The sequence below is a fragment of the Pristiophorus japonicus genome, chromosome 5 (assembly GCF_044704955.1).
Source record: "Pristiophorus japonicus isolate sPriJap1 chromosome 5, sPriJap1.hap1, whole genome shotgun sequence".
NCBI lineage: Eukaryota > Metazoa > Chordata > Chondrichthyes > Pristiophoridae > Pristiophorus > Pristiophorus japonicus.
Genome location: NC_091981.1, coordinates 284192603 through 284206048, shown reverse-complemented (window position 1 = coordinate 284206048; position 13446 = coordinate 284192603). Strand labels below are relative to the sequence as shown.

At 47.6% G+C, this 13446-nt stretch overlaps 1 protein-coding gene across 1 annotated transcript in view; it reads left to right on the top strand.

The window, feature by feature from the left end:
• Positions 1-1071: 1071 nt before the first annotated feature.
• vipr1b (vasoactive intestinal peptide receptor 1b) overlaps positions 1072-13446 on the top strand; it is a 99361-nt gene continuing 86986 nt past the window's right edge. The window contains exons 1-2 of the mRNA XM_070880125.1: positions 1072-1134; positions 6108-6210. Coding sequence (XP_070736226.1) covers positions 1072-1134; positions 6108-6210 — 166 coding nt within the window. The remainder of the gene's footprint in view (positions 1135-6107; positions 6211-13446) is intronic.

Sequence of the window (13446 nt, the reverse complement as noted above, 5' to 3'; positions counted from 1 at the left end):
CCGAACCCACCCACCCCTGCTCTTCTTTGAAACAGTGCCATGGGATCTTTTACGACCACCTGAGAGGGCAAACAGACGGGGGGTTGAGGGGGTGGGGGGGCCTCATTTTAATGTCTGGTCCAAATGATGGGACCTCGGAAATAGAAACATAGAAACATAGAAAATAAGTGCAGGAGTAGGCCATTCGGCCCTTCGAGCCTGCACCACCATTCAATAAGATCATGGCTGATCATTCACCTCAGTACCCCTTTCCTGCTTTCTCTCCATACCCCTTGATCCCTTTAGCTATAAGGGCCATATCTAACTCCCTCTTGAATATATCTAACGAGGAGAGCGAGCAGGAGAGTCGTTTTTACACAAAGAGGTGTGGGACTGTGGAACACACAACCGGAGTTAGTGAGTGAATCTGAGGCTGTGTCAACACTTGAGAATACAGTGCTTGAAGGAAAGGTGGGTGTTGAGATATGGGAACAGTACAGGGCATTTGGGATTAGGACTACTGCTGATGTGGAGGAGAAGCACCCAATATTGACTGCTTGAGCTGAAAGGGCTGTGATTTCTATGTAATTCGATGTGTTTTAAAAAAAACCTTCGCCTCTCTCAAATACAAGACCCATTACAGAGCGATGAGTGTCTCAGGTAGCTGACTGTACCGCCTCATTGAGTGCAGTGCCATTGGCGAGAGACAAGGCAGCTTGGTCGCTGGTTGGTCATTGACACTGTCAGCCAGGAGGAGGACCTGTATACAAGCACCGTCAAACCTAGGCTCACATCACAGGGGGGGGAAAAAGCCTGAGCAGTTTTAGAAACTTGCTGTGACACAGTACACAGAAGATCACAAGCTCAGATTGTAGGGAGGGGGCGGATTCGGGGTTTCTTTTTTTGAAAATGTTTTTTATTTATTTCCCAACCGAAGCGGCACCTTTGCAAAGAAAGGAGGATTGTAAGCCGGGAGTGCTGGCGAATCGCTCCCGCTGCCGCTGAAGCCGCTCTGCCCGTGACAGCGACTGGCTGCCCCCAGCCCAGCGGAACTCCGGGCCAGCGGCGCAAGCAGAGCGCAGTCAGGGCGCAATGAAGTTCGGCCAAGTTTCCGTCCTGCTCCTAGCCCTGCTGACCCAGTGCCGGATCCCCCGGGTAAGTCATTACATTTACCTTGTAACATAACCGCTTTTAAAACTCCACTGGATTAAAAGCAGCGGCGTTACACGTGGATTCTCCTTTATAATGTACTAAAATTCAGGGAAATCTGATTAGAAAACCAACTATACTAATCGGAACCAACTAAACATGGTATAAATAATCGGGAACTGGATTAGTATCAGCTTGTAACGGGAAGAAAAAAGTTTAAATATGTATATTTCGTTTCATTAACTACAATTGTAAATTATTCTGCGTTTGTCCGGGAGATTTATGTTAAACATACATAGTGACTAAAGTTAATTCCCATCAATACTTTTTTTAAATCGTGTTTCTATTTATAACTGTGAATGTTTTTGTTACCATTGGTGGGTCCCACTAATAACAGTATTTTCCCTTTTAAGAGTTATGCCCTTGAACATACTGCAAGTATTAAATTCTGGCTGTTGCAGCTCCAATGTTCTGGTTCTGTCAGGTACAGTTAGTTTGAGTGAGACTGGGCTAGGGAGAGGGATAAATCAGACATTCCCGATCCCCATCCATTGACTCCCCACTCCCACCTGTGCTGGATACTATGTAGCTGTGGGACTGAGGGCAGGATACAACTCAGCAAGGGTGGTCCTGCCGCCCCCATGGTTGAATAGTCTGCTTGGGTGAGGTATGGGAGAGCCATGCATGCTCGTCAAAGTCTACCTGACCAACAAGTCAGGAGAGCTGCGGAGAAATTGCAATAAAAAAGATGAAGATTGCAACTTTATTGATGAAACACTACATTTCGATAGAAGTATAATGTCGCAATGCTATGTTTAAAAAAAACACACTTGAGATGAACATGTGTTTCTTATAAATGCTAGTAGGAGATCCGGAGGGCTCAGGCCAAGCATGTGCCCTTAAAGAAAAAGGGTGGGAATAACAATTCTGGAGCCCCCTGGATGTCTAGGGACCTACAGGGGAGGATAAAGAAAAAAAGGGAAGCTTATGTCATATACCGAGGGCTAAATACTGTAGAATCTCTGGAGGAATATAGAAAGTTGAGGTGAAATTCAAAAGGATATTAGGAATGCTAAGAGAGAGCATGACAAATTCTTGGCAAGGAAAATCAAGGAAAACCCAAAAATGTGTGAGGAGGACACAAAAAAATCTGCAAAAGGACTTAGACAGGCCAAGTGAGTGGGCAAAAATTTGGCAGATTGAGTATAATGTTGGAAAGTGTCAGGTCATGCACTTTGGCATAAAAAATCAAAGAGAAGTTATTTTTAAATGGCGAAAGATTGCAAAGTGCCACAGTACAGTGGGACTTGGGGGTACTTGTGCATGAAACACAAAAGGATAGTATGCAGGTACAGCAAGTGATCAGGAAGGCCAATGGTATCTTGGCCTTTATTGAAAAGGGGATGGAGTATAAAAGCAGGAAGTCTTGCTACAGCTATATAAGGTTTTGGTGAGGCCACACCTGGAATACTGCGTGCAGTTTTGGTTTCCGTATTTATGAAAGGATATACTTGCTTTGGAGGCAGTTCAGAGAAGGTTCACTAGGTTGATTCCTGGGATGAGGAGGTTGACTTATGAGGAAAGGTTGAGTCGTTTGGGCCTCTACTCATTGGAATTCAGAAGAATGAGAGGTGATCTTATTGAAACGTATAAGATTATGAGGGGGCTTGACAAGGTGGATGCAGAGAGGATGTTTCCACTGATGGGGGAGACTAGAACTAGAGGGCATGATCTTAGAATATGGGGCCGCCCATTTAAAGCAGAGATGAGGAGAAATGTCTTCTCTCAGAGGGTTGTAAATCTGTGGAATTCGCTGCCTCAGAGAGCTGTGGAAGCTGGGACATTGAATACATTTAAGACAGAAATAGACAGTTTCTTAAAGGATAAGGGGATAAGGGGTTATGGGGAGCGGGCGGGGAAGTGGAGCTGAGTCCATGATCAGATCAGCCATGATCTTATTGAATGGCGGAGCAGGCTCAAGGGGCCGTATGGCCTACTCCTGTTCCTATTTCTTATGTTCTTATCTTCTATAAATATATTAAAAGCAAGAGGATAACTAAAGAAAGGGTAGGGCCTATTAGAGATCATGAGGGTAATCTGTGTGTGGAGGTGGAAAATGTTGGTATGCTTCTTAATGAATACTTTGCATCTGTTTTCACAAATGAAAAGGGCAATGTAGACACTGCTATCGAGGAGGAGTGTGAAATTCTGGATGAAATAACCATAGTGAGAGAGGAGGTATTAATGGGTTTAGCAGCTTTGGAAGTGGATAAGTCCCAGGCCCAGATGAAATGCATCCCAGGCAGTTGAACGATGCAAAACAGGAAATAGCAGAGGCCTTGACCATCATTTTCCAGTCCTCTTTGGATCCAGACATGGTGCTGGAGGACTGCCAATGTGGTACCCTTGTTTAAGAAGGGAGAAAGGGATAGGCTGAGTGATTACAGGCCTGTCAGCCTAACCTCAGTGGTTGGGAAATTATTGGAAAAAATCCTGAAGGATAAGATAAATCTACATTTAGAAAGGCAAGGATTAATCAGGCACAGTTAACACCGATTTGTTAAGGGAAGATCGTGTTTGACTAACCTGATTGAATTTTTCGAGGAGTTAACCAGGAGGGTCGATGAGGGTAGTGTGTACAATGTAATGTATATGGACTTTAGCAAAGCTTCCCACATAGCAGACTGGTCATGAAGGTAAAAGGCCATGGGATCCAGGGCAAAGTGATAAGTTGGATCCAAAATTGGCTTAGAGGCAGGAAGCAAGGGGTAATGGTTGATGGATGTTTTTGGGACTGGAAGGATGTTTCCAGTGGGGTTCCGCAGGCTCAGTACTGGGTCTCTTGCTTTTTGTGGTATATATCAATGATCTAGATTTGAATATAGGGAGTATGATTAAAAAGTTTGCAAATGACACTAAAATTGGCTGTGTGGTTAATAATGAATCTACTGGTCAGGTGGACAGAACAGTGGCAAATGGAATTTAATTCGGAGAAGTGTGAGGTAATGCACTTGAGGAGGGCTAATAATGAAAGGGTGTACACATTAAACGGTGGGGCACTTAGAAGTGTAGATGAACAAAGGGACCTTGGAGTGCTTGCCCACAGATTCCTGAAAGTAGCAGGCCAGGTGGATAAGGTGGTTAAGAAGGCATACGAAATGCTTGCCTTTATTGGCCGAGGCATAGAATACAAGAGCAGGGAGGTTATACTTAAATTGTATAATACACTGGTAAGGCCATAGCTGGAAAACTGCGTGCAGTTCTGGTCGCCGTATTATAGGAAAGTCATGATTGCACTGGAGAGGGTGCAGAGGAGATTTACGAGGATGCTGCCTGGAATGGAGGCAGCTATGAGGACAGATTGGATAGGCTGGGTTTGTTCTCATTGGAACAGAGGAGGCTGAGGGGTGACCTCATTGAGGTGTATAAAATATTGAGGGGCCTGGATATAATGGATAGCAAGGGCCTATTTCCCTTGGTGGAGGGGTCAATTACAAGGGGTCATAGGTTTACGGTAGTTTGTGGAAGGTTTAGAGGGGATTTGAGGGGAGGCTTCTTCACGCAGAGGGTTGTGGGGGTCTGGAACTCACTGCTTGGCAGGGTGTTAGAGGCAGAAACCCTCACCACATGTAAAAGGTGCTTGGATGGTCGTTTGAAGTGCTGTAACCTGCAGGGTTACGGACCTAGAGCTGGTAAATGGGATTAGACTGGATAACCTCTTGTTGGCTGGCGCAGATACGATGGGCCGAAATGGCTTCCTGCCGCGCTGTAAATTTCTTTGTTTCTATTTGAAGCTGTCTTTTTCACCAGTCAAGCTAAGTGATGTATTTTGGGGCATTGTTTAACTAGTTAGTGAATTAAGGGTGGTTTTTTTCCACTCTGGTGAGAGGTAACGATGGAGACTCCGATTGTCAAAGTTCACGTCGAATCATAGAATCGCACAGCACACTGCCTGTGCCGGCTCTTTGAACGAGCTGTCCAATTAGTCCCACTCCCTTCTGCTTTTCCCCCCATAGCCCTGCAAATGTTTCCGAATCCTCTTTTGAAAGTTACTATTGAATCTACTTCCGCCGCCCTTTCAGGCAGCGCGTTCCCGATCATAACAACACGCTGTGTTTAAAAAAAACTCATCTCACTCTCTGCCTCCTTTGCCAATTATCTTTAAAATTAAGATCATAGGTAAAGGTGCTGGCCAACGAAACACTACCCCAAATGGACAAGAAGGCCCCAGGTAGCTTTGGACTCTGGCAAGCACCATCTGTACTCCCGTTGTGTGTCAATGTGCCCAAATTAAAATCAGTGGACACACATGTGGCTCGAGCACTTTAAGAGTTTTGTACGCCTCGATTTCAAAATTCTCATCCTTTTCAAATCCCTCAATGGCCTTGCCTCTCCCTGTCTTTGTAATCTCCAGCCCCACAACCCCCTGAGGTGTCTGCACTCCTCTAATTCTGCCCTCTTGAGCATCCTTGATTATAATCGCTCAACCATTGTTGGCCGTGCCTTCTGTTGCCTGGGCCCCAAGCTCTGGAACTCCCTGCCTAAACCTCTCCGCCTCTCTACCTCTCTTTCCTCCTTCAAGACGCTCCTTAAATCATCATCATAGGCAGTCCCTCGGAATCGAGGAAGACTTGCTTCCACCCTATAAATGAGTCCTTAAGTGGCTGAACAGTCCAATACGAGAACCACAATGCCTGTCACAGGTGGGATAGATAGTTGTTGAGGGAAGGGGTGGGTGGGACTGGTTTGCCGCATATGCTTTCCGCTGCCTGTTCCTTAAAACCTACCTCTGACCAAGCTTTTAGTCACCTGCGTTATTTTCTACTTATGCGGCTCGGTGTCAAATTTGTTATTCCATAATACTCCTGTGAAGTGTCTTAGGACGTTAAAGGTGCTATATAAATACAGGTTGTTGTGAGCTTTTGCTGATTGGAATCTTTATGAAGATGCAGCTTCTGACAGGATTGTGTTGCCTCCAGGTGCTAGGTGTGCATCCGGCCTGTGAGATCGTGCTGAAGTTTACGCAGCTCCACGAGGAGTGTCTCAGGAGGCTCGATGCAGACAATCAGAGCTCAGAGACAGGTGAGTGAACTGCATTGGGGAGGGGGTGGGGCACTGGAGCACCGTGCCAAAACGCATGGATTGATATGGACAAGAAAAGGGTATGAGAGGGGGAGAGAAAGAACGAAAGAACTTGTATTTACATAGTGCCTTTCACAACCCCAGGATGTCACAAAGCACTTTACAGCCAATGAAGTACTTCTTGAAATGTAAGTCATTATAGGAAACACAACTGCCAATTTGCGCACAGCAAGCTCCCGCAAACAGCAATGTGATAATGACCAGATAATCTGATTTAGTGATGTTGGTTGAGGGATAAATATTGGCCAGGACACCGGAGAGAACTCCCCTGCTCTTCTTCGAAATAGTGCCATGGGATCTTTTACATCCACCTGAGAGAGAGCAGACGGGGCCTCGGTTTAATGTCTCTTCCGGAAGTCGGCACCTCCGACAGTGCAGCGCTCCCTGAGAGGTCGGGAAAGCTTGGCAGATATCTGTCACAGAGACCTCTAAACTGTTGGACATCTTCAACCTCCAATAAGGCTCCAAAGTCACAAGTCGTAGAGACACATTTCAATTCAACTGTGCAATGATTATAAACCCAGAGGGATCGCTGGCAATTGGGTATTTGGCAGATTGCTGGATAGACAGTGTCTGCATGTTAAATTGTAAGGAAATACAAACAACTGGGTGACATATTTTGTGAGATTGATGTGCTCGTCCAGGAGAATTATACATCATTTTAATAGCTCTGGATATTTCAAATATATATTTACATACACTACATATTTATATATATATACGTTTATATACATATACACACATACACACACATATATGTAAACATATATGCACATTATATATATATATACACATATACATCCACATATATATATACACACGCGTTTATATACATAAACACACATCAAGACATACACTTATGTATACATATACGCACATTTTTTATATATATATATACACACACACACATTATATATATATACATTTTATATATATATATACATATACACACATTTTATATATATATGCGCACACATTGTATACCCCGATACATATATATGTATATCATATGTGTGTGTTTGTTTGTCTAGCCATACAACAATCTATATCATCAAATTATACAGCACAGAAGACATTGAACGGGCTTTATAATTACTCCCACTCCCCCGCTCTATCCCCGTAGCCCTGTAAATGTTTCCTTATTACAGTATTACTTATTGTTACCATTGAAAGATCCCCAATAACTCTTCTGAAACTGTAAGGGAGCTTACTGCCTCCTACGTACTGAAAAGTGATGGGCATCTGTTTTTTATTAGCAAGCAATATTGATCCAGGTGACACACTCCAGACCTTTTATCCAAGGCACAGTAAACAGAATCGGGCTCCAACTTCGAACCCGGGTATCGCTGATACCTCATGAAAAAAAAATTTGCATTCCTTATCTTTAATTTTTTTTTTAATTATCCCTGAGCACGGGCTAGGTGAGTGACTGCTTTCTGTTTAAGCACAAGATGAGTTGCTCCCTGATGGCTCAGATATAAAGTCAATGGCCCCGCTATTTATGGGGGAAGGGAGAGGGGAGGAGGATGCAAACGGCCAGGGAGCATGTCGAGACCGAAGCCGCGGAGGTCCGGCCGCATTTAACAGCAGGACCTCGTTATAATATTTTTCTTCTGTTTCCCGACCGGCAGCCGGCCAAATTGGCAGGTCAGAGATCGGGGGTTGGGAGATGGGGTTGCGGGGCGGGGTGGGGTGAGGGGGGGGGGGCTTGTGGAGTGGGGGGGGGGTGGTGAAAAGACAGATAATTGGTAGGGTGGAAGGTCAGAGGTCGGGGGTTGTGAGATGGGGTGGGGGTGTGGGGTAGGAGAGACAGGCAACTGGGGGGGCGGGGGGGAGGAGGCCAGAGATCGAGGGTTGGGGGGGGAAGGATGGGCGGGGAAAGAGAGAGGCAGTGGCGGGGGGGGGGCGTGTGTGGAGGCGTGGGGTGGGGGGAGATGGTTGAGGGCGCAGTAGAAGAAAGAGGCACTCTGGAGGGTAAGTCCGGAGATCAGGAGGGGGGAGCGAGAGGCCGCGATCGGCAGGGGGGAGACTGAAGACTTCCTTGCGGGGCTGGGGTGAGCACTCTTACGCCTCGCGGCCCACGGCGAGTGCTGGGAAAGGCTCTTACCCTGTGGAGCCGGCTGCTCCCGCCTCCCTTTCACCGCCGAGTTTCCTGAGCCCTGTCACACCCCGCGCAGCAACAATGAATGTTCAATCGGGCTCCCAATTGCGCTGACATCGGTAGTGGGTAAAATGATGGAATCAATTATTAAGGATGTCATAGCAGTGCATTTGGAAAGAGGTGACATGATAGGTCCAAGTCAGCATGGATTTGTGAAAGGGAAATCATGCTTGACAAATCTTCTGGAATTTTTTGAGGATGTTTCCAGTAGAGTGGATAAGGGAGAACCAGTTGATGTGGTATATTTGGACTTTCAGAAGGCGTTCGACAAGGTCCCACACAAGAGATTGATGTGCAAAGTTAGAGCACATGGGATTGGGGGTAGTGTACTGACATGGATTGACAACTGGTTGTCAGACAGGAAGCAAAGAGTAGGAGTAAATGGGTACTTTTCAGAATGGCAGGCAGTGACTAGTGGGGTACCGCAAGGTTCTGTGCTGGGGTCCCAGCTGTTTACATTGTACATTAATGATTTAGATGAGGGGATTAAATGTAGTATCTCCAAATTTGCGGATGACACTAAGTTGGGTGGCAGTGTGAGCTGCGAGGAGGATGCTGTGAGGCTGCAGAGCGACTTGGATAGGTTAGGTGAGTGGGCAAATGCATGGCAGATGAAGTATAATGTGGATAAATGTGAGGTTATCCACTTTGGTGGTAAAAACAGAGAGACAGACTATTATCTGAATGGTGACAGATTAGGAAAAGGGGAGGTGCAAAGAGACCTGGGTGTCATGGTACATCAGTCATTGAAGGTTGGCATGCAGGTGCAGCAGGCGGTTAAGAAAGCAAATGGCATGTTGGCCTTCATAGCAAGGGGATTTGAGTACAGGGGCAGGGAGGTGTTGCTACAGTTGTACAGGGCATTGGTGAGGCCACACCTGGAGTATTGTGTACAGTTTTGGTCTCCTAACCTAAGGAAGGACATTCTTGCTATTGAGGGAGTGCAGCGAAGGTTCACCAGACTGATTCCCGGGATGGCGGGACTGACCTATCAAGAAAGACTGGATCAACTGGGCTTGTATTCACTGGAGTTCAGAAGAATGAGAGGGGACCTCATAGAAACATTTAAAATTCTGACGGGGTTAGACAGGTTAGATGCAGGAAGAACGTTCCCAATGTTGGGGAAGTCCAGAACCAGAGGTCACAGTCTAAGGATAAGGGGTAAGCCATTTAGGACCGAGATGCGGAGGAACTTCTTCACCCAGAGAGTGGTGAACCTGTGGAATTCTCTACCACAGAAAGTTGTTGAGGCCAATTCACTAAATATATTCAAAAAGGAGTTAGATGAGGTCCTTACTGCTAGGGGGATCAAGGGGTATGGCGAGAAAGCAGGAATGGGGTACTGAAGTTGAATGTTCAGCCATGAACTCATTGAATGGCGGTGCAGGCTAGAAGGGCCGAATTTTCTATGTTTCTATGTTTCTATGTTACTGAAAAGCACTGCCTCCCCATGGCGGGACACTCGGAGGCCGCGAAACCCGCCTCCGCGGAAATGGCGGCTCGCTCGTGGGTGGCGCGTTAGAGACGCTTTGCCCATTTAAAAAGTTGCTTTTAGACCTAAAGGTGTTCCCTTCCAATCGTTTTCCACTCCGTCCGATTCTACATTCCATTGAACCCGATCCAATCCTGTCAGTTTATCGCTGGGTGAGTTAGGTTAAAATGAACATGCCCCGCGCCCCAGCTGTTTCCAGTGGTTGAGAGGTCTGGAATGAGGGGTCATAGCTATGACATTAAATATCTTCTTTTTAGGCAGTCCCTCGAAGCGAGGATGACTTGCTTCCACCAAAAAGGAATGAGTTCACAGGTGTTTCAATGAAGGACCTGATATTGCAGATCCCGAATTACATGTTGAAGGGTGGAAGGTGCCTGTGCGTGGATTTTTTTAACGTGTGGTGGCCGTTGCACACCAGCCACCACACGGGCTTGACAGAGCTAGGTCTTGGTCCAGTGGCAAACATAGAAACATAGAAAATAGGTGCAGGAGTAGGCCCTTCGAGCCTGCACCACCATTCAATAAGATCATGGCTGATCATGCAACTTCAGTACCCCATTCCTGCTTTCTCTCCATACCCCTTGATCCCTTTAGCCGTAAGGGCCACATCTAACTCCCTTTTGATTATATCTAATGAACTGGCCTCAACAACTTTCTGTGGTAGAGAATTCCACAGGTTCACAATTCTCTGAGTGAAGAAGTTTCTCCTCATCTCGGTCCTAAATGGCTTACCCCTTATCCTTAGACTGTGACCCCTGGTTCTGGACTTCCCCAACATCGGGAACGATTCACTAGGCTGATTCCGGAGATGAGGGAGTTACCTTATGAAAATAGATTGAGTAGACTGGGTCTTTACTCGTTGGAGTTCAGAAGGATGAGGGGTGATCTTATAGAAACATTTAAAATAATGAAATGGATAGACAAGATAGAGGCAGAGAGGTTGTTTCCACTGGTCGGGGAGACTAGAACTAGGGGGCACAGCCTCAAAATACGGGGGAGCCAATTTAAAACCGAGTTGAGAAGGAATTTCTTCTCCCAGAGGGTTGTGAATCTGTGGAATTCTCTGCCCAAGGAAGCAGTTGAGGCTAGCTCATTGAGTGTATTCAAATCATAGATAGATAAATTTTTAACCAATAAGGGAATTAAGGGTTACGGGGAGCGGGCGGGTAAGTGGAGCTGAGTCCACAGCCAGATCAGCCATGATCTTGTTGAATGGCGGAGCAGGCTCGAGGGGCTAGATGGCCTACTCCTGTTCCTAATTCTTATGTTCTTATGTTCTATTCTTCCTGCATCTAACCTGTCCAATCCCGTCAGAATTTTATATGTTTCTATGAGATCCCCTCTCATTCTTCTAAATTCCAGTGAATATAAGCCTAGTCGATCCAGTATTTCTTCATATGTCAGTCCTGCCATCCCGGGAATCAGTCTGGTGAACCTTCGCTGCATTCCTTCAATAGCAAGAATGTCCTTCCTCAGGTTAGTAGACCAAAACTGTACACCCTACTAGATACATCAGGCAAGGCTTAACCAAGACGGCTGGGGACCAGCTCTGTTGCACGGACCTAGTGCACACACATATCACAGTGTGGGCTGGCCCGCGCTGCCCCTGGGCCCTCGCCTCTTCTGGGCACCGAACTCACGCCTCTCCTGGGCCCCGATCAGGTTGCTCTGCCATCTCTCGCCGCTCCTTCGTCCCGACCTCACCGCTCCTGCTGTACCTGCCCACGCTCCAATCACCGACCTGGGTTGTGGTGACGTCCAATCCAGTCGCCCTCTTCACAGCCGTCGCCCTCCCCACACCGGCTCGCGCTGTACCTTGAAAATGGTATATGCTCCTTTTATAGCCCCGACCTGCCGCAGATGATTCCTCACAGGTCGGGGGCCTCACTGTTACATGTAAGAGATTTAGGATTGAGTGCAGGAGAATTTTTTTTACACGGAGGGTTTGTGAGGCCATGAAATCATTCAAGCGATTGAACTACAGAACATGTCAACATTGAGGGATAGCTTAGGTAGATTGAGCATAAGGGGAATAAAGGGTTGTGGGTGCATGGGATAAGGACTGCTGTATGGAGATAGACACCATTGACTAGTTGAGCCAACAGGCCTGTTTTTTCAGAAGAGAAATGTGCAAGGCTACGGGAAAAGGGCGGGGGGAGTGGGACTGGCTGAGGTGCTCTTGCAGAGAGCCGGCACGGGCTCGACGGGCCGAATGGCCTCCTTCGGTGCTGTAACCATTCTGTGATTCGATGGGGCCGAAATTCGGTAACGCCCCGTTTAGGGACGGTGACCGAAGCAAGGCGGGAATTCCTACGCCCGGTGTGGAAGTCCCGACCCAGCAGCGAAATTGGGGTCACCGCCCCCGAGCGGAAGTGGAACGCAATGCTCTCTCGGGGGCGGGACTGCGGTGCTGCGCGCGGGAATTTGCCAGCGCTACGCGGAGCGCTGGCGGGGGCACAGGGCCCTCCCCTTCGGTTAAAGGGGAGGACACGCTGCGAAAACTGCAATGGGGCGAGAGCGGGGTGCCCTGGCAACAGCCTGTCACAAAACATAAGACATAGGAGCAGGAGTGGGCCATTTGGCCTCTCGAGCCTTCTCTGCCATTCAATAAGATCGTGGCTGATCTGATCGTGGACTCGGCTCCACTTCCCCGCTCGCTCCCCATAACCCTTTATCGGCACAGACCCTCTCGAATTCCACAAAGGAAGACCAAGGTGGGGGCGGGGGGGGGGGGTGAAACGGCGCCACGCACCTCCCCTTTAATTTCCAGCCCCGCAAGCAGTGAGCGGCTCGGTTCGTGACCTGCGAGGCTGGCGCGGACATTGCCCACGGCCGCCTTACAGGTTGCTGCCGGGGCGAAAAGGGCCGCCGCACGGCGCAACACCCCGGGGCGCTGCCGGTGTGCGCCTCCGCCAACACCCGCGGAATTTCGCGGGAGGCGGTCGTGACAAGATACCGTTGGTGGTAAAAACAGAGAGACAGACTATTATCTGAATGGTGACAGATTAGGAAAAGGGAAGGTGCAACGAGACCTGGGTGTCATGGTACATCAGTCATTGAAGGTTGGCATGCAGGTACAGCAGGCGGTTAAGAAAGCAAATGGCATGTTGGCCTTCATAGCAAGGGGATTTGAATACAGGGGCAGGGAGGTGTTGCTACAGTTGTACAGGGCCTTGGTGAGGCCACACCTGGAGTATTGTGTACAGTTTTGGTCTCCTAACTTGAGGAAGGACATTCTTGCTATTGAGGGAGTGCAGCGAAGGTTCACCAGACTGATTCCCGGGATGGCGGGACTGACCTATCAAGAAAGATTGGATCAATTGGGCTTGTATTCACTGGAGTTCAGAAGAATGAGAGGGGACCTCATAGAAACGTTTAAAATTCTGACGGGTTTAGACAGGTTAGATGCAGAAAGAATGTTCCCAATGTTGGGGAGGTCCAGAACCAGGGGTCACAGTCTGAGGATAAGGGGTAAGCCATTTAGGACCGAGATGAGGAGAAACTTCTTCACCCAGAGAGTGGT